This window comes from Scleropages formosus, chromosome 4 (assembly GCF_900964775.1).
Source record: "Scleropages formosus chromosome 4, fSclFor1.1, whole genome shotgun sequence".
Lineage (NCBI taxonomy): Eukaryota > Metazoa > Chordata > Actinopteri > Osteoglossiformes > Osteoglossidae > Scleropages > Scleropages formosus.
Window position 1 is genome coordinate 35259220 of NC_041809.1, and position 22514 is coordinate 35281733.

General features: G+C 41.6%; 1 protein-coding gene across 2 annotated transcripts in view; it reads right to left on the reverse strand.

Moving 5' to 3' along the window:
* Positions 1 to 12411: 12411 nt before the first annotated feature.
* The window catches only part of gria1b (glutamate receptor, ionotropic, AMPA 1b), a 63152-nt gene continuing 53049 nt past the window's right edge, over positions 12412 to 22514 (reverse strand). Inside the window, exons 14-16 of one of the 2 annotated variants that reach the window (XM_029251239.1) lie at positions 19996 to 20110; positions 17015 to 17149; positions 12412 to 14787 (exon numbers count right to left, since the gene is read on the reverse strand). In XM_029251239.1, coding sequence (XP_029107072.1) covers positions 14620 to 14787; positions 17015 to 17149; positions 19996 to 20110 — 418 coding nt within the window. In that variant the 3' untranslated portion in view covers positions 12412 to 14619. Of the gene's footprint in view, positions 14788 to 17014; positions 17150 to 19995; positions 20111 to 20671; positions 20787 to 22514 lie in introns of both variants that reach the window. The other variant, XM_018752236.2, reaches the window with a different exon arrangement.

The following is a 22514-nucleotide window of genomic DNA, read 5'->3' on the forward strand; positions in this document are numbered from 1 at the left end:
ATGTTGCCAAGATTCAACCACTTGCTCTGAAAATGCTCTTATAGGCTGTGGAAAAGGATGTATACATATATTTCTGAAACACATCACTCATATTCCTTTTACCGTGGTAGAAATGTGCGATCATTTTTCACACTTGAACTCAGAGGAAGATGTGTGTTTTATCCATATGCAAGTGAGATCGCAGGGCACATTTTAGCATGGAAAACCAGGACATATGTATGATAATGCAGCTGATCAAGTACTTAACTTGAATTCTTTCTGCATGTTCCAGAGCTTTTGCCAGCTCTAGTGCCTGCTTTCCCCACGAGAAGTACAGTACTTAGGATGACTTTTCGGGGACGGGTGTGAAAACGTAGCGATGCCATTCACGGCCACGCAAAAAGCCTCCTTATAATTTGAGAGCAACAGGCTGCATGAATAATCGAGGGGAAACGTCAAGGCCTGTTCGAATTCTCTGTAAAAGTCCGACGGTCGCGTTGCCTCTGTTTTTTTCCCTCGGTCGAGATTCCGTGTGGAGTCTGGATGCCCAGAAGGTCGCCAGGAATTTCCAAGAGGCAGGGAGCAGTTGGCGCGGCCCGTTCTGAGTCACATGCCCACCAACTCGCTTTATATTTCGCACCGTGAATCATGCGGCGTAATGGATGCTTGTGAAGAGCAAATGAGTGGGGGGGTGGGGGGTGCCCTGCGGCCTTCCTCTTTACAATGCCGGCTGTCGCTACGCGTTGTCGCTGACAACACAGAGCAGATGTAAAAGATGGCGAGGTCCTCATTACGACTCATTAGTAATCGGCTCATCGACGCTACCTGCGCCGACGGAAAATGTGCAACGAAGGGCGACGGGCAAAGATGTCTCCGGTTAAAATGGTTTCGCAAAACAGCAGCGCTCAATAAATGGGAACAGGCTTCACTGGTGGCTGCTCATGGTAGCTGGGTTCAGAACGCGGTACGAACACTGCAGCTGCAAGCGTTCAGCCAGGGAATGACTTGTGCTGTAGGCAGACTAGTGAATGAAGAAATATAACGGTAGGGTTAGGGACCTTGGGGGCACCTGCTGGTGTAGTGGTTAGCATGGTTGCCTTGAATAAGGTACTTACCCCAAATTGCTCCAGTAAAATGACCCCGCTGTATAAATGGGTCAATAATTCTAAGTCACTTTGGAGAAATTTGATCATATTATATGAAGAAGAGCTGCAGTTTTCACAACCCTTTCCCTCTGTTTCCAAGGCAGCACTACTCTGCTCTAAATAGTCAAAGTTGACTTTACTGTCATTCCCACACATTTAGAACATACATAGCGGTAAAATAGTGCTTCTCCTCCACCACGGTGTGAACAGACAGGACAATATTTATTTTTACTGCTACAATAATTTACAAGAACTTTCTACCATACTAGAAATGGTCTCTACCATAGCACAAATGATGACGTACGCAATGATTACCCCATCGCATTATTGGTGTTTTAAGCTTATGACAGAGTAGGGTGGGAGTGAACACTGTAACGCCCTTTCATGAAACACAGTGAGCCCCCCCACTCCCACATTTCGACCAAGTGAATAAAAGACCCATACATCATATAGACCCATACATGTATACTTGCTAGTTTGAATCTTCAAACCTACTGCTATGGTACCCTTAAGTAAGGTACTTACCCCAAATTGCTGTGGTAAAATGCCTCTACTGTATAAATGGGTAAATAATTGTTGGTAGGTTAACATGGTAAGTTCCTTTAGAGAAAAGTGTCAGATAACTGTGGATATGTGGGTATAAGGTAGAGGGCTGCTGTGATTGTGCTGTCCAACTGCTTGTGGATCTCTCTCTTTATTTTAGTTTAGTGGTGCTGACTCTCATCCTTAAGTGCTGTAGTTTGGCAGCTTTTAGGGGCTTTTTCTTAAGCAGTGGATTATTTACACCTCAAACACCACAGTGGGTGACTTTTTGTCCAAATAATCATTTGAGAAACGCAATAAAGCTTTGAGGTAAAGCAAAAAACCAGCACCCTAGCTTTGCTCCAAACCCAATTTAATTTCCCATCAAAAAGAAGCATCTTGTTTCTCTACTGTGCAAAAGGAGCAGACAAATTAAACTTTTTGTTTGCAGTTGTTCTTCCTAGGGAGGTTATTTTTTGTGAGTCTGAACAGTGTGGTGGTGTCTTAGTTAAAAAGGTGAAAATTCAGTTTTTTCTCATTGCTCCAGCCCAGTAATGCATTTGAAACTATAATAATAATAATAATAATAATAATAATAATAATAATAATAAAAATAAGAAACTTGATGTGGTTCAAATATTAAAGACAACACTGCCATGTTTTGTATTTTTTCTCAAGAAACCCTGAATTCTGCTCTGGGAAACATTGTTTGCACTTGCGTTCTCCCTTGGAACATAGGACACAATAAGAGGCGACGTCACAAATATGTGTGGCACTTACATTTATTTATCTGACAGACACTTAGACACCGAGCTGACACTTTTCTCCAAAGTGACTAACATTGTTTAGCTATTTACAGTAATTTAGATATTTAAACAGATTGATAATTAGAATGGAGCAAATCAGGGTAAGTACTTTGTTTGAGGGTACTACAGCTGGAGGTGGGATCTTAACCTGCACCCTTTGGACCCAAAGACAGCCGCTCTAACCAGTACGTTACCGGCATTCGAAAAATCTCAGTAGCCACACACACAAATTCACACACTAAGGGCAATTCAGTCACAAATTCACCTGAACTGCATATATTTGGACTGTGGGAGGAAACCAGAGCGCCCAGAGGAAACCCACACAGACACAGGCAGAACATGTGAACGCCACACAGACTGAGCAGGGATTGAGATCGATTGTTGATGGAGAGCTACTTGCTGCACCACCGTGCCACCTAGCCGTTCATGTAATTTATTTTAATATTCCAATTACACGAACAAACAAGAAAGCGCAGTTAAATTTAAAAGGCAGGCATCCTGAGAAAGAAATCATGTAGGGAGCAGAATGATTTCCTTCGCATAGAATTACTGATGAATTAGTGTAAAAAATTCTAATTCCCTAATTTCACAACCTACTTTTGTTTAAAAGCTCTCATTAGTATTTTAATAGTGCTGCAGTGTTATGTCAAAGCAGCTATTGGCTTTATTGGCCATTAAAGGCTTGAAAGGCGACGAAATGCTTTGAAATAGAGAAGCGTTAAATATTAAAGAATTTTAAATTCAACTTAATTAGCTGAAATGCCCCACCTGGAGTTTAGACTTACAGAGATATTTTTTCTAAAAAAAAAACAAAGCCTTGGAAATGTTTTCACCAATAGATGAGTGAAGATGAAGGAGATGCTGGAGCTGCTGTTTGACCTTAAGCCACTTTATCCTGGGCCATAATAAAAAGACATGATTGTGGTGCTCTGCTACTCTATGTCTTGCATGTTATTTACCAAATTTAGCAGCTGCTAAAGTTACACCCCCCCCCCCCCCCCCGCACAATGTTAATCTTGTACTACCCCCCCCCGTCACATCCATAGAATAATCCTCTAGTATTTCATTGCAAACCCAACTTCTAATGTTCTTCCCTCTGCGGCAGGAATCCTACTGCATTAATGTCAGGCTCTATTTTTAACGCTGCACATCCTGCAAGTTTTTGATAAGAAACCAGTTTTGTGATTTCAGCCCCAGTGAGTGACAACATACTGTCAAAGATTTCAGTTGACAGTATTTTGGTTCAGTTGCTTTTCGGGGAAGAAAAAAAAAAATTACTCGTACTTCCATTTATTCGTTTAGCTGATGCTTTTCTCCGATGTGATTTAGAGTGTTGGACTCATTTGCCTATTTACAAAGCTGAGCCCGAAACCTCTGAGTCTCAAGGAAGAGAATCGGATCGTTACACTTCCTGCGACCTTGCTTGCATGTGTTCCAAAAACGGACTAATTGGGTTTGCGCCCCAAAGACCTGACAAACAATCACTGCGGGACATTTAAAAGATCCAATATGGCATCATGTTACGCATCGTTGAGCTTTGTGTATTTCTCCCCTGACGATGGACGGGAACAGAGCAAAAATAAATTATAACAGATACAGCAAAACATGGGAATTCCAGAGTAACTGGGCTTCACCTTGGAAGGTATTTTGGAATTTGTTGGTATTAGTAAAAGACATTCTTCACCAGCCCAGAATTATGGATGCATTTCAAGGGGATCGTTTCATGCGTGTTAGTGAGGAAAAAAGACGTCGCCATGGAAGACCACCAGCAGACATGCTTTGCCAGAACACACAACGCGGGCAAGTGTCCAGTCAGCAAGAGGCTGCGTTACTGGGCCAAAAACAGCGTTTGTCTGTTCCCTGAAATACCTTCGGCTGCCAATTAACTGAACTCAGAAGCCCAAATACCAGTGCTGTAACGTCTCATTTAACAGCTCCTAGCAAAGTGCATTTATTGTTGCTGCATCGACTGGAAAGTGTAGGATGAGGTTGTATACCCTCAATTTCCCACATCCGATTAACAAAAAAAAAAAAAAAATGCCGCGGCGACAACGCAAGCTCCAGTGACAGCAAAAGAACTTGAACGGCGCACTTAATCTGCAGCGTATATTTACGGTCGAACGCTAAAACCCATCTTTGGATCGTCTGGGTTACACTTTCAGTGCTTCATGAAGAGGGGATTACGCTTCTGTGCTGTCAGATGTTGCGGCAGTGACAGTGCTATCAAACTTTAATAGACTGAGGGGAAGAGTTCAGCTGAAACTGTTATTCAAGGCTATTAAATATTTGCAGGAATTAAGGAGTATTGTACAAGGTAAACTCTACACACAATTCAGTGGCAGCTAAAAGCATGAATGTTCAGTGGTTAAAGGTGTTCAGTATCATTTGTAAAAAAAAGTATGATACAGTTTAATTATTATTATTATTATTATTATTATTATTATTATTATTATGGGGGGTGCGGTGGCGCAGTGGCTTGGACCAGGTCCTGCTCTCCAGTGGGTCTGGGGTTCGAGTCCCACTTGGGGTGCCTTGCGACAGACTGGTGTCCTGTCCTGGGTGTGTCCCCTCCCCTTCCAGCCTTACGCCCTGTGTTGCCAGGTTAGGCTCTGGCTCCCCGCGACCCTGAATGGGACAAGCGGTTCAGAAAATGTGTGTGTGTGAATTATTATTATCCTTTTTCAGGACACACAGCCTGGTGAGGGTTGTGGTGGCAAAAGGCCAAGCAGAAGAGACCATATACTCTCTTTGCCCAGCATCGGTTTCCATCTCCCCCTGGAGGATCACCAAACACGTCCATACCAGACAGGATATATAATGTCTCAAAAACTCTGCGAAAAGCGATACAAACAGCAAACTCCCACGGAAGCTCAAAATAATAATGTTAGTTCCCTGCCCGGATTGTGGTTTCGGGGTCCCACCCGCGGAGCCAGGCCTGGAGGTTCTGTTTTCTGGTTTTGGGATGGGATGGGGTTCAATATTTCTCAAGAATCACATACATCATTATGTAAATAGCGCTTTATGTGAATGTGTTAAGCGTTAATTCAGTTTAAACCTCAGCCTTGTCAGGTTGCTTGCCTGTTTTTTTTTTTTTTATTTATTTATGTATTTATTTGTTTTATTCAGTTCCACAAGCCTATGAAGTTGATTTTTGAATTAAAATAGAAGCAGCAAGAACACTGTGGACCTAACAATCAACGGTGACAGAACACAAGCCTGTTTTGTGCGGTTCTTTGACAGCTAAATCGCAGAAGACAGATACATGGGAAAATTATTAGTATGGAAAAAGACAATGCCCACAGCATCCAATAAATATGACATGCCTTGGCTTTTGGTTAATAGTGTTCTGGGTAATCATATTGTCATCCATGACAAGCACCTTGTCTCTGTCTCCGTCTGGCTTAGTCACATGGAGAAATATTAAAAAAGCAATATATGCTTTTGCATTTACGTGACCAGGACCCACGTCCATAGTGCTGAAAATAATTGTAATTATTTTTGATATGTGCAATTACCTTGACATTTTCAATACATACCTGTAACAATGAAGTGTGTTGTGGAAGCCGCTGCTCCCAATGCCATGTAACTGGGTAAATGAGATAATATTCAGGGGAAGAAATGGCTTGTCGCTTGTCTTCTGACTTTAACAGCATGAAACATAGTGTGTAACATTTCTCCAGTTTGTGCTGTAAAGTCCTGCAGATGCTGAAGATGTTATCTCATTGCTTAGTTACTGCTCTTCTTTGTACTGGTGGCACAGCGAGTAGCGCTGCTGTCTCACAGCGTCTGGGTGGTGTGAGAGGACATGGGTTTGATCCCCGCTCAGTCGGTGTGGAGTTTGCACATGTCTGCGTGGGTTTCCTCTGGGTGCTCTGGTTTCCTCCCACAGTCCAAAGACATGCTGTTCAGTTTCACCCATAGTGTGTGAGTGACAGAGAGAGTGTGTGTGTGTTCCACTGATGTATGGATGAGTGACCCAGTGTAAGTAGTGTATCTAGCAGTGTAAGTCACCGCAGTGAATAAGGTGTGTGGGCTCATAACACTACATAGAGTTGATTAGAAGTTGCTTTGGACAAAAGTGTCTGCTAAATAAATAAATGTACTGGATAGTGGTTTATGCAGTTGGGGATTTCACTAAAGTAGTTCATGTTGGATACTGAACCTTGCTCAAAGGTACTAGAGCAGGGTCCCACCTGGAATACTTAAGCGGCTCTTCAGCCTGCCTGCTCTTCCCTGACTGCTGTCAGTGTCACTGTTTACATCATCACTGAAGTACAGTACTACCAAACGGTGTATGTTAAACTCCCAATCCCAGTCGCACAGTGTCGCAACTTCAGGTGTCACACACCTCCCAGTGTCTCTCCTAGCACGTTCCACTTTTCTGCCCATCTGTCAGTGGTACACTGTGTGTGTGTGTGTGTGTGTGTGTGTGTGTGTGTGTGTGTGTGTGTGTGTGTGTGTGTGTGTGTGTGCAGGAATAGAGAGTCTGCTGCTTGACTGGAGCACAGAAAGATCCTTTCAGCATTCTGACATGTTCCATCAGTGTCACAAGAGAGAACGTCTGCTGGTGCCTGAGACGTCACCGATTCAAGAACATCTGTTGTGTCAATCTACAGAGCAGCGCTGCGTGAGTCGCATCAAAATCTGCAGACAAAATATGCAAACCCTTAATATTCATACTGTACTTCTTGATTTAATTGTGGAGGGACATATATTGTAGGTGTAGCATTAGTGTGACATGGTGTTCAAAGACCTCACTGTAAAATGCAGTATAAAAATTCCAATAAAGTAATTGGAAATTTATCGGTCTGTGTATCACAATAAATGGGCAATGAGCCCGTTAGAAAGTGTTTATCGCTTGAGAGCCCTTGAAACTGGTCTCTCAACGAATGAAAATGGCAAAAGAATTAACTGCATGTCGTAAGAAAGTAAAAATCACTGCAAGTGCCACTGCATGCACCGCCATGGGTTGGGATGGGACAAAGAAGAACACGCAGAGTGTTCATCTCAAATGCTTACTTGAACACCTGCACACAGAAAAATAACGCTCTCAGACCAAGGACCCTAGTTTCTCCAGGACCTGCACTTCTAGCAAACCTTCCCAGCCTGCTTAGCATCTCCAGGATCATCCCGAACAGACTGGCAAACACGGTACCCCATCATTTCCCCCAGAAGTGCCCCCAGTGGTTGCACACTTATATTCCAAATTTTCCCATAATGCAACTATTTACAATAAACGCATTCCCCGCTCAGATACCAGTAACGGGGATCGTTACAGTATTTTTTGACTGAACAAATTAAAATTTTACAGAGAGAACAGTATGAAAGTACCTTGAGCAGGGCTGTGTTTCCTCTTGTATGAGCTACGGTGTTAAAGACACCGGTTTCCTAGCTTCCCTGGATGCACCACGAAATGTTTTTGTCACCTGGTCACGTTTCGCTGCGAAACACAGTGAAGTGACTTTAGTTTGTGAACATTCATGTGATGCATTAAAGATTTTATGTCAGTAGTATATATGAATGTATATATATATATATATATACACCGATCAGCCTTGGGTCCTGGCATTCATGTGGATCTTACTTTGACGCGTCCCACCTACCTGCAGATTGCTCTGCAGACCGCTGTGAATGAAATTCTTCCCCTTCCCGTTTCACCCGTAGGAGATCCTGAAAGAAAGGCACTCAGACACACAACAACATCAGCTGATGGGAGGGCCCCGGAAATCAGGTGTCTCCCCGATCAGTCTTTATTGCCTGCTTTTATTTGCCAAGCTCATACATAATTCATTACAGGACATTACGGCAGGTGTGTTCAATGTTTTCCCACCTTTTTGCCCAGTAACTTTCCGCTCCTTTGTCCTTAAAACTCCTCCCTCAAAAGCTGCACCATCCAACCCCCATCATTCAGCTGACCTTAAACTGACCTCACTCCAGGCAAGGCAGGACCACCAGCCTTTCATGACAGGCTCTTGGTGTCCGCATCCTGCCTTTATCAGATAACCTCTGACCTGGTGCCTGGTACAGCCTGCTCCACACAATGGGTCTTCCACAACAGTTACAGAACACATGCATAGAATCACTCACTCACATTCACACACTTTCAGAACTGCTGGTCCCATACAGAGTCTGGGGGAACCAGAGCCTAACCCGGCAACTCAGGGCATAAGGCCGGAAGGGGAGGGGACACACCCAGGACAGGACACCAGTCCATCACAAGGCACCCCAAGTGGGACTCGAACCCCAGACCCACCGGACAGCAGGACTGTGGGCCAACCCACTGCGCCACTGCGCCACCGCACCCCCCGTTCGCATAGAATCAGTTGTACATTTAATGCATAGCATCATTTCTGCTCAGTTTTCTTATTTTCTCTCACACCGTATACACCCCTTCATGGCCACGATATTCCCTGATCAGCAGGATAATGCATCCTGCCACACTGCAAAAATTCTTCAAAAGCTCAAGGTGTTGACTTGGCCTCTAAATTCCCCAGATCTCATTCCGATCGAGCGTCTGTGGGAAGTGCTGGAAAAACAAGCCCTGCCTCACAACTTCTAGGACTTTAAAGGATCTAGAAATGGTAGAGAAGATTGGTAGTGTTCGTAGGTCAGGTTGTTGATTCAGATGTTCAGGTGTTCGCCAAGCTTGGCATTCAGTTTGCAAATGAAATTTGGCAAACACCTGAAGATCTCCGCGGAGTGGCTGGGCGCACCCTTAGGGATAGGGTGAGGAGCTAAGTCACCCAGGAGGAGCTCGGAGTAGAGCCGCTGCTCCTCCGCATCGAGAGGAGCCAGTTGAGGTGGCTCGGGCATCTGTTCCGGATGCCTCCTGGACGCCTCCCTGGGGAGGTGTTTCGGGCATGTCCCACTGGGAGGAGGCCTTAGGGCAGACCCAGGACACGTTGGAAAGACTATGTCTCCCGGCTGGCCTGGGAACGCCTTGGGGTTCCCCCAGAGGAGCTGGAGGAGGTGTGCGGGGAGAGGGAAGTCTGGGGGGCTCTGCTTGGACTACTGCCCCCGTGACCCCGTCCCGGATAAGCGGAGGAAGATGGATGGATGGATCGACCTTAAGATCTGACTTAAAGGATCTGCTCCTAAACGTCTTGGTGCCAGATACCACAGGACAGGAGGTCTTATGGAGGCATGCCTCGGCGGGTCGGAGCTGGTTTGGCAGCACGAGGGGGACCTACACAATATTAGGCAGGTGGTTTTAATGTTGTGGCTGATCGGTGTATAGATACATAAAGCTGGTACATATCAAGTTCTGTAGAAATATTTTCCCTTCGGTGATCATGTGGCAGGACAGTGTGCATGACAATGATTTTGTTTTCAGGGATAAACTAATGATTTTGCTTGGTTTGGTGTTTCTCTTCAGAGGGACTTACATTGTTCAGATATCCCAGTGAATCTATGGTTATTTGTGGGCACGAAATTCCTTTAGTGTAATTGAATTAGTGACATCAGTCTGTTGACTGTGACGCCCCATTTAGCACTGGGTGCTGCATTCGCATCGTAACGGCGTTACTGCGGTGTTGTGCTATGAAAGAAGATGCCAAACAGCACACATCAGCAGGGGCACTTGGAAGGGTAATGGTTAGAGCAGCTGTCTTTGGACCCCCCAAGGTTGCAGGTTTGAATCTCACCTCTAGCTGGAGTAGAGGGTGGCACGGTAGCATGGTGGCACAGTGGCACAGTGAGTAGCGCTGCTGTCTCACAGTGCCTGGGTGGTGCAGGAGAATGTAGGTTTGATCCCTGCTCAGTCTGTGTGGAGTTTGCATGTTCTCCCTGTGTCTGTATGGGTTTCCTCCCACAGTCCAAAGACATGCTGTTTAGTTTCCCTCATAGTGTGTGTGTGTGTGTGTGTGTGTGTGTGTGTGTGTGTGTGTGTGTGTGTGTGTGTGTGTGTGTGTGTTCTACTGATGTATGGATGAGCGACCCATTGCAAGTAGTGTATCTAGCAGTGTAAGTCACCACGGTGAATAAGGTATGTGAGCTGATAACACTACATAGAGTTCATTGGAAGGTGCTTGGACAAAAGTGTCTGCTCAGTGAATAAACATAAATGAACTCTGGAACAAGGTACTCACCTCAAATTGCTCAAGTAAAATTGCCCAGCTGTATAAATGGGTAAATAGTTGTTAATACCTTAACAGTGTATTTTGGAGAAAAGCATTGGATAAATGACTAAGGGAACATTTACAGTTATTGAGAGTAAATGTCATTCAGGACTTTGGACCAGTGGGCTACAATGATACATAACATTATAAATATTACATGATATATGATATTATATGATTATTCCGTCTCACCTGTCATTTTTGTGCACGATTACCTAGTCAGCACTGCTGTGGTGTCATGCTGTCCAGGGTGTACCCAGATATCCTATGGTTCCAGGACTGCATCCGGACCAGTGGTACACTGCGGTGGACAAGTGAGCAAGTATGGGGAAAGTTGTGTTAGTTGTGTTTGACTTGCTCAAGCGTTCCCATCTATCTCCTCTACCCGTTTCTCTGCACTGGCTTCCTATAGCTGCCCGGATCAAATTTAAGACCCTGCTTATGGTCTACAAATGTATCAGTGGAACTGCTCCCAGATATCTACAAGACTTGATCATCCGCTACACTCCAACCAGACTGTTATGTTCTTCCACATCTCCCCACTTGGTGGTCCCACGTATGAAAGGTAAAGCACGGAGGTTCTCGGTTCTGGCTCCGTTGTGGTGGAACGACCTTCTCCTCTCACTCAGAACTGCTGAATCTCTGCCCTACATTTAAAAAGGGTCTTAAAACTCACCTCTTCCAGACTTACTTTGCCCATCATCTCTTCAGTTCATGTAAGGTGTAAATGTCCATGCTCTATAACTTTAAGATGATGCTGGATAAACCTTTACAACTACTCCTGGGACGTAATGGAAATGTTTATAATAAAAAAAATAGTAGGAAGGTGATCAGGAATTGTCAATATTTGGAAGAAGTTTTATGCAGCTACTCGTGTGATGAACGTTGGTTCATATGGTGGAAAGGAACAAACTGACTTAAGAGTCACACGTCTGCATCTAAATGTCTCTTCCTGCTAATGTAATGAACACATTGTATTTTCTATGAGATGTACGTTGTTCTGGAGAAAAGCATCTGAGAAATTAATAAATGTAAATGTAAGGTGTCTACAGCAAATCATTGAACTGATATATTTTTTATCTACAGAGTTCTCATGTGAGGTGTTCATATTAGCTTGCAGAACATTACTGCTCATGGCTTGTTTTCATCGTCACATTCCATTACTTACCTTCTTCTCTCAGACACTCCGACTTTTAACTCCTGAATGGAAGTGCAGTTGTTTTTCTATTGAACAACAATGCACTGTCGTCACATCTGAGAGGTTAAGAGTTCTCAGTAAAGGTCAGGGACAGATGGAGAACCCGTGGGGACAAGAAGTGTGACATTTAAAATGATCAATACCGCACTATGAGGCAGGAGCTCCCGCTGTTTTTCTGCAGCAAAGTGGAAGAAAGAGCTTTAGAATTCTAATACCACGGAGGTCATCCAATCATGTGTTCCCAAAAAAGACACACAACAATAAAGCATTTTAAAAACATTTCAAAGCTGGAAAAATCACATAATTCCTAAATGTGAGCCATTAGCCAACGTGGAAGACGTCTATGCCCCCAGCAGGAGGAAATGAACTTTTGGGAAGAGTCATCAATCTACAGAATGTTCCAGATCTTTGCTGGTGTGTAACTGATTCAGCAATCAGGAGGCATCCCTTAAGCAGCTAGCATTTGTTTTCAATGTCTATGTATCATACAGCAGCATACAGTGAAATGAAAACACGCAAATGCCCCTTAAATTTGCTTAGAAAAATTTATTTATGAACACTTTTATTAATAATTTTCCCACTGTTAATAACTGAAGTCACATATTAATATTATGGTCTAAAAACAACAATATTGTGGAGCTGAACATATAATTAAACACATAAGATTAGCTTTTCATTGTAGTAATGAAACAAAGTATCAGACTTAAAAATATCTAACTTTTTAAATGGACCATACCCAGTAAATTTCCCTGCAAATGTCACAAAATCAACAAGACTGAATAAAACTCAAACCAAACTGATAAAAAGACTCATGTCTACTAATTGAACACCATTTTTAATAAACCCCCATGTGTAAATGTTGCTCGCACAATACAAATGCTCAATACCTTATTACCTGTTAGGGTAAAAAAATGTTCTTCAAAAAAGTAGAATATACTGTCTTATTTGCAAGGGCCATTTATGTTTTTGTGCTGTGCCATACGAGGAAGAAAACAGAGGAAAAACGCCCTTGGTGAACCGACAAATTCATTGTGATGGAGAAAGGATCTCTGCACAGTGCACTGTAGGACTCGATTTCTTAGCTAATAATACCAATCTGCGCTTTTATTACTATAAAGCAGAGTGGAGAAAGAGCCGAGGTCTCGTTGGACCTTGAGGGTTCGGCACCACGGAACAGTAACGTAGTAACTTTCATGTTCATATGCACACCTTGGGAGAAACAGCGTTTGCAGGAAAGTAAAATAAAGCTCGCACCAGAAAGGTCCTCCGGGTCGATGCCATCAATTAATAACTGATGTAGCCCTATTTTCATTATTATTGAAATATGTATATTTGCAAACCCTTCGGTTCTACTCCTATGTTGCTATTATGCTGTTTATTACTATATGTCATTGACACAGTGTTACATGTGTGGAAAATGTCCACAAAAAGCAAACTTGATCTGAACTGCTCCTCATGATTTTAAAAAAAAAATTCTAATCTTTATCTTTTTGACTGCGGGCTATCTTTTTTTAAAAACACAGTCTATTGTTAATTTATTTTGCCATAAAGTACACAGAAAGAACATTTGGTTTTTAAACATGCAGAAGAAATTGGATGAAATGCATAAACGCACCGGACATCCATGAGTACAACGATCTCCCGTGTTGACATGCAATAAACACAGGTTCATATGTACACCTTACACACCTTTGTTGTAACTGGTCAATTTCCTGCTGAGAACATTCACAAATTTTCATCGTTTGTCTCCTATTAATGTAACATTGCTGTAAACTTATATATGACCCTCTCCTGTGACCGGTCAGCTTGTTTTACACGCAAGAACCCACGAGGTTTTGGACTTCTGTAAAAATGTATAAAAGTGCTCTTGACTCCACATCATTTCAGTTAAGATTTCAGCTTGGAAATGGTTGGGAAGACCCATTAAGTAAAGTAGCCAGAAATAACTTCTTGAATAAAATAGTTTGCGGCGTTTCTTTTACAAATAGCCTATAGTCAAATAGCCCCGTCATTCCTGGACTATGGGTGACCACCAAGTGAAATTATTAAATAAAACACCTATAAATATCTGACACTTGATTTATGCAATAATTTAAAATAGTGCAAATATCAGTGTGGACTGAGGTAGTATAATATTTCCAGTTAATTTTCTCTTTTTCTTAGATGGTTGGTGTATATAAGCTTGTGACAATTAAAATTCATTAACCGGAATCCGTTCAAACCGCTTTTTTTTATGGAATATACATAATTTTGAAAGAAAACACAATTTCTCGGACAACGCAAGTTGCCTGGGCTCTGCCGCTCTGCCGGATGCAGTTCCGCTACAGTGCATAGTGCCAATCCACAAGAACATTTCCCCTATTATTTTAATGGAAAAAAGACGTTATCCCTCATTTAAAGAATATGTTGCTTAAACTGGCAGTGTGTGACACGGGGGGGGTGTTCATTCCTCAACTTTTTGATTGTAAAAAAAAAAATACACGTGTCGCTGACATCACTGTTGGCAATTGATATTAATCAACATATTGCACATGGTAACAGAAGTAAGCAGGACTATAGAAATGGCACAGCACAGGAGTTATTTCGGGGACAGTTTTTCCTATTTTGTCACAAACAAGAACAACTCTTTGCAAAGTCCCAATGGCTTCTTTATTGCAGTGGATGAAAACAACTTCTGAAAAGGAAAGAAAGGAAAAAAAAAACAAAAAAAAAAAAAATCCTTCCCACAGTTCGCAGCAAATTGTCTGCCCATAGTGACAAGTCCACTTGACAGCATGTCTGTGGCAGGTGATGGGATTGTGGCGCGCTCCACCAGCTGTCCATCCGGTTTGGTTCCATCCAGCGCAGCGCAGTCACATGCCCGAGACGCCAAGGCCCATACCAGCCGCGTGGCTCATGCACGGCAGAGTCTGTGCCTCTTTGGGAAAGTCGTGCGTCACTATCCGCCCATTCTCACCCCCGCTCTCGTTCCTGTTCATTCTGCTCAGGGTGGAGCTCAGCATGGCGTCACTGATGATTTGCTGAACAGGGATGGGGGACGTGAGGTCACAGTTAGTCAACGAGATAGAGCCTTTTGGTATGTCTCAACATACGAGTCGCATAAAGAAATCAAAACTTTGAATTATTAAGTGCACAAAATATGTATCTACATTACGTTACAATATTTCATTTAGCAGACGCTTCAAATCAACTTCCAATGAACTCTATGTAGTGTTACGAGCCCACACACCTTATTCAACACGGTGACTTACACTGGCTAGATACACTACTTACAATGGGTCATTCATCCATACATCACATACAGACACCCCTCTACTTACGTAAATCCGGCTTCATGTAAAAAATTCCCAGCGTACTCATTATTTACGAATAGCACTTCTGTTTTACGCAAAACATTTGAAATACGTTATGCACATATCGGTGTAACCAGAGAAGGCAGGAAGCTGCATCTTCCCAGTTCCCGCCAGTTTTGAGCCGTGAACACATCTCCTCTCGCTAGTGTAGTGCTTTCTTCGCATATTTTTTTTTTTTTTTACCTATTTCATTATTCACAGAGCCTGGTGGCAAACGTCCACTTGAAGGAAAACGAGAAGCGTCTCGCAAGCGTACAGCAATCAATTTGGAGATGAAATTGAAAATAATAAGGAAGTATGAAGGTGGACAAAGATTATGGTCTATAGACGGGAACCAGGTTTGGCCGTATCGACTGTGAATACGATAGTGACGGATGCCGAACGTATAAAGGAGCAGTGAAAGGAACAGCTAGCATGAAAACAACAATAATAATGAAGAAACGTCAAGGTGCAAGAACTGAGATGGAAAAATTATTAATGTTATATTGAAGGTGGAGGAGGATGGGGAATCTGACTTACGTAACTTTTGACTTACGTAAGGGGTTGAAGAACGGTCTATTTGCATAAGTCGAGGGGTGTCTTTACCTGCCAAAGAATTACGTCATCATTTATATAAGCAATCCTGGTTCCAGAAGAAATGGATATACTGGTCTCATGGTGGTGCCAGTGAACCCTGGGTGACCTTCATAACCATGCTGTGTATCCAGATTTACCGAATTTACCAAATAGCAACGTGACAAAAACAATGCAGCAATTTAACAGTTACGATACGGTCTACTGTATGCACCACCTTTTCCCCCAACATGAAACGCCGTACGCTTAAAACTAGCTAAAATGATCAGTAGTGCTTCTGAATGTACAGATTATTTAATTCCAACAAACTTCAACAGATTTGGAAGATTGTGTTCCGCAGATGGTGCAGACTAATTAGTTCAATCATAACAAGTAACGGACAGCGATGTCGTACTGATGAGCGGGGTAAATAGCTACTAAATGCAATCAGAGATGGAGCAAAACACATTTTTCCCGGACAATTGTGTAAATGTCACATTTCCATGAAAATGAAACATCCAGACATCAGAACACCGAAGACGTGCGTAGAGATCTTGACTTAAAGGCGCTTCATGGTATAATGAAAAAAGAAAATATATTTGTCTTGTTTTCAGTCAGAGCAAAGCTTTTGCTGATGGTCGCGACAAATATGCCATAAAAAAGCAGAATTAATACAAAATTAATTCTCCTACTTATAGCAAAGTCACTAAGTAACGTGTCTCATTTTCTCTCCGAGTATATTATAACCATATAAGCGGATAATATAACCATACAAAACCTGTTCCACGTAACGCCTAGTTAATATTTATTTGTGTTTCGTTTATAGCGCATTTTGTTTCAGTTGTTTCATTTATTTCATTTGTTTCATTGGGAGACATGGAAATCATGCAGCTGAGGTTGTCAGTTTTGAAGTGTAACACACCCACTTGACAAACATATGAACATGGAGACCGATGTAATAATTTTTTGTGGCAGATTACATTTACATTTATTCAAGCAGCAGACACTTTTCTCCAAAACAACGTTCAAAGAACACTGTCAGCCCACACCTTATTCACCCAAGGCAACTTACACTGCTAGATACTCCAGTTATATTGAGTCATTTATCCATATGCCAGTGAAACACACTTTCTGTCGATCACTCACACCCACACACACACACAATGGGTGATTTTAGAGTCACCAACCACATGAACAGCATGTCTTTGGAGTGTGGGAGGAAACCAGAGCACCCACACAGACACAGGGAGAACATGCAAACTCCATTTAAAGATTAATGGAACAGACTGAGAAAGAACCTCGAAGACACTTATTACAGGTAGAGGGAAGAGCGAAAGGTCACCTTCATTCGCCTCGACTCCGTCCTGGACTTGTAGCAGAACTCCACGAGTGCTACGAGCATGGCTAGCCCCAGCCCTCCAATCAGGATGTAGAACACTCCAGCCACATTACTGAGGCTCAGAGCACTTGTCTTGTCCTACAGGCACAAAGAAATGGGGTCAGGAAAGAAAATAAAATCCTCACATAAATGTTGTCAGACAGCAATCTATAACTATAAGCTATAACACTTCTATTGTTGAGAAAGATAATTAAACGTATTTCTCAAATTGCTCGCATGCAATAAAATACCATCCAAAGGTAAAAAGGTGCTTAAAAAGGCTAGAGTGAAATAATAGCCTATACGGTAACATAATGTAAAATTTAACAGATGATCATTTTTAATTACTCTATTATAAATGAATTCACACTACACATTTCGCCTTATACACCTTATGTGTCCGTATAGCACAATTATTTAGTCATAATTCTGAACTTCAATAATTTACAATGCTAAAATTGCTTTAGTACCAAAAAAATATAAATACAGTCTTCCCCCGCATAACAAGAACTCGTATTATGAAAACTCACACTTAGGAGCGAATATAATTGGTAGCCTAATATTCTTATAATGCGCTATCAGCTCTAACTTACAAGGAACGCCTTGCGAGAGCTGAAATTTAAGTTCGAAATTTGAGCCTTGGTGATGCTGAGTGCCACACAAAGCCTTTTCTCAAGCACACGGTGTGGCTTTTCCCATGTCTCTCAGTTGCAAGGATCTCTCAGAAATATTATGACTTATTTTTATTATAGTATAAAACTACCATCTTTCATAATAATGAGCTCTAAACCTCAAAAGTTCTAAAGTGAAAAAGGACAAAGAAAGCCTTACCTATCAGTTTAAGACTTGATAAAATTTTACTGAAAGACAGTAATAATAGAGCGGCCTTGTTTGTGTGGTTTGATTTTCATTTGTTGTAAATGATGCTGTATGAATAACTCAACACAGATGCACTGCGAACAATAATAATAAAAATATAATTTTATTTTGTATAGTGCATTTGAAAGCTGTTTCTCAAAGCACTTTGTAATAAAGACATATGGGATACAACTCTAAAGCAAATCATTTTATGATAAATTATGCATTTTAGGATTATGCATTGAAAAATTAAACAGGAAAAAAACAAAATAAAGAGAAAATAATAGCAAGATAAACGCTGAGAGAAAAAAGATAGAATAAAGGGAGCATGCAAATATAAGCAAATTTTAACATGTGAATCTTTAGTCCGTATAAATATGTCCAGAGCAATTCCACAATTCTGGACTTAGTTCTGAATTAGATTTTTTTCTATTAAATTTATTAATTTGTTAATTCGGATTAAATTTCTGCTTAAAAGATAAGGTTGGAATTTTACATTCTTGCGGAATAAATGGAATAACTTCTGTAGCTCGGAAACACTGTTTGTTTTTCTTAACTGAATGGATAATTAAGATGTTTTACAAGCCTTCACTTTACAAGCGGATCTTCGGGAACAAATTGTGCTCATTATGCAAGGGAAGCCTGTACTGACAGAAACATGCAGTCATGCACATGTGACAAGCTCAGGATCAATAAGTTAAAGGCTCTCTAGCTGACTATCACCTATGGATCAAAGCTCTCCAAGTCATAAACCACCAATCCACTAAAGCAATTTATGATCCAAAACATCAACATTAATAACTGTATGGTTACATATGAGAATCTCAATTTTTCAATCTCAAGAATTTGGGGTTGTGGGTTTAGGACATTCAGATTTATAACGGTTGACACCATGCAGGAACAAACATGAAATATCTTCTCGTTATTAACGGTTGTTTGGGGACCTTGATTAGGAATCAAGCAGAATGTCCCAATTCATTTTCAACAGGGGAGAACAAGGTTCGAGGGCACTTATTTACAGTATGCATGGCATCACAGAAGAGGGGGTTGTGAACACGAGTGACATGCATTTGGGTCTGGTGACTACCATTAGTTTCAACTTAAGATTTCATCCAAAAGCATGCACACTGCATATTCCAACAGAGGGGGGATCCATTCGGGGCAGAATTACATTTTAAATGGCTCTCAGATCATTGCATTTCTCTCCATGCTCACATTTACCCATTAGCTGCTGGACTGTGCGAAATTGCTGCAGCCACTTCAAGCAATAACCGTGAGCGCTGCATTATGGATTGACCTTTTCAAAGAGACTCAGGATTACCGAAACAGGTCTCACTTCTGATTTGAAGAAAAGTATTATGTATTATTTCTTGAAAAACAGAGCACTGTATTTGTTGATATACTCACTGATATACTGGAATATCCTACCAGGCAGAATGGAAAACGCATTTCTTTTCATTAAGTTTTACATAGGAATTTTCACGGTGCGTTGGGCAAACTGCATGAGTGAGGCCTGTTTCGGACTCCAAAGTTTCAATCTAATTCTCATTCATTCATTCATTCATTCATTCATTCATTTTGAGTCCTTTCTGCGGCTGTTCTTCTGAAGGTTGCCGCACAAAATTTCATTGTATTGCATACAATGACAAAAAAGTATCTTATCTTATCTTATTTCATCTTATCTTAACTTATCCCAAGAGATGTCCTACTGGGTTTTGTTTTAGGTGCTACATATCACTAAGATGTAGCTGTTTCTGCAGTGGAGGAAGAGTTAAAATATATCCGGTGGGTTGCAAATTACGTTGGCCATCGGTCACAGCCTTCAGTCGGCTGCGGGATAAACACGGTAAATCTCAGGTCGGTACTTTCAGGAGTATCCTCAAGCCACAGCTGCTCAAACCATAATGCCGTACCCAGCTTGGATTAAAGAAAGAAAGAAAGAAAGAAAAAAAAAACAGTGCTAATTCGGGTAAATGACAGCTTGAAGATGAAATGGAAGAAAAGTGGCCAGGGGGGTAAGGGAAGGAGAACCCTCTAAGGGCACAATGACTTTTTTGATATTAGGAAAGACCAACTTATGGACTGACCTTTCTTGCGGAGTCCTTGTTTCCACACTCCCCCTTATCGTACCACCATTTGTTTTTCAGTTTGTCTAAGACGGCTTGTTCATTGAGTTTCAACACCGCTAGGTTTACTGGGATTCTTCAACCAGGGAAATAACATAAATAACATTATCCATGTTATTTTATGTTATTCAGGACACAGCAAATAGACACCCATGAAGGTATTCAGGTTTTCTTACATGAAAATAAATGTAATAATAACATCATACTTCTGTGTCAAAGTGATATGCATTAATACTCCATCTAGCTTTGTTTCCTTTCTCCCTACTGCAAGATGTGTATTACTATATCACTTTGGGTAACCGGCACACTGCAAACACACGGTTATGCAAAAAATGCGACCAATTCGGTCCTTTTTTAGTCCCCATATCAAAGCCATTAGAAATGGCTGTTACAGACTTCACAGAAAGCAGATCTTTGGACACGAACAGAATTTCGAAACCGGAAGATTGCAGGCAGTCCAACATCCATTTATTTATGACAGGAACCACAACATAATAATCTCAAAGTGCCTGCAGATGTAATTTAGGTGCTCTTTTAAGATGTGGGGATTGCGGCCGATGTGTTTGCGTAAGTGCAGCTGCCGATTACCCCCCGACGTCGTCGTGGTTACCGCTGGATTGCTCATACTCGGGCTGACCTTGGAGTCACCTCCCCCGCTGCCGCACTCTCCCTTGTCGTACCACCATTTGTTTTTCAATTTGTCCAAGAGGCCCTGCTCGTTCAGTTTTAACACTGCCAGGTTTACTGGATTTCTTGAAATAATAAAATAATACTGGTCAGAAATAAGCGAGAACTTAATGGCGAAATACAAGCTTAATATGAAAACAGGGTAAATTTTTTTTAAGTATTAATCTTTTGTACAACAGTGGTTACAAATCAAAGGTGACAGAAAAAAAATTACATTATTATTATGTTGATAGAAAATAATGGTCAGTAACATGCTTTAAGCTATCAAGGCATGTGACAACAATTCTCAACATGAAAGTGCAAATATTGGGAACGCATTGGATTTGGGAGTATGATTTAAATGCTTCTAGTTCCGTTGTCGCCACGTGAAGAAAGTTCACTGGGTAAAAAGCAGGGACCTCCATAGGCAGTCATTATGACTTTTTGATCAATTCCCAAGGAGACAGGGAGTATGATATTAAACAACATGGTGATGACCATATACACAGACACTTGAAATTATTCTTATTGCATGTCAAGTGATGTAGCAGATTTTTGCGTGCTGTCAGGGGGATAACAGCACTAAATAAGGAGAAAAAATTTCCGATTGCCGTTGCCTACGCTCTCTTTACAAGAGAGGAATTGAGCAGTAGTGCAAGCAATACTGGAAATGGTAACGTCTCTCTCTAGGATTTCCTATCAATTCTGAGAGAAAGGAATGCTCACATACTGTTGGCTGAATGAGTGTGTGTATTGTCAACATCGCAGGAACATTCAGTAAGTGTGGAGACTGACAGAGAAGAACCAGCCATATTTAATGACTGTAGGAAGTACAGTTTGCAGCGTATTTTGGCTCAGTTTGCTGGCTACGTATCAGCAGGTAACAGTCATTAGATGTATTCTCCAGCGCTGCGGAGTTGGAGTCGGGAGCAATTATTGGGTTAGTGGAGTCGGTAAAAATGTGCCGTAAATGTCGGCGTATGAGACGATCCGGCATACAAGTCGACCCCCAAAAATTAGAGGTGTCATATAGGTTTAGGCCTAGATTCGCCGGATAAGTCGACCCCCAAAATAACGTGTAACTTTCGGACAGTGCTGTGGAGTCAGAAGCAATTATTGGGTTACTGGAGCCAAAATCGAAGGTTTGTGCACCGACTGCACAGCCCTGTTATTCTCAATGAGCTGAAGGTACCAACGTCAGCTTGATCTTACTGACACGCTGAATCTTCCCTGGCAATACCCCGTTTTACTGAATGCCCCTCATTCTGAATATTGTCAAACAACCAAGGTGTCATTGTCAGTATTATCACCGGAAACACAGAAATTAGAAATTACAACAGCGCAAAAACATCAGTCATCCCAGCCCCAAGGTGCACAAATCCAACCCACATACAAATTAATTTTGCATTAAAGTTTTGTTTGTCGTCGCTGCCTTTCAGGTCTAATGACTGATGCAGAGGCAGCGATGTAATACTAAGTTGAATATAAAACCTGTCTTGGGCGGCATGTTCAGCTTCAACAGCTGGTTAGTGAGTTGCATCAAAAAAGTAGCTCATTTGAAGCCGTCACCCATATTAAAAGGTAATTACTCATCTTGGCGAGTAATTTTTAAACACATTTTCAATGGTATATGAATATCCAAGTTAAATAAAAACACAGATTTATTAGTCTGATATACTGATAATGATTTAATGCTTAAAAGGAAATTATTAAAAATAGACCAATGAGGCCATTGGTATAACCCAAAAAATGACCCCCTTTCATTTGTAGTGAAATCATTACAATGTTTTAAATGAAAACAGTAAATGTTTCTA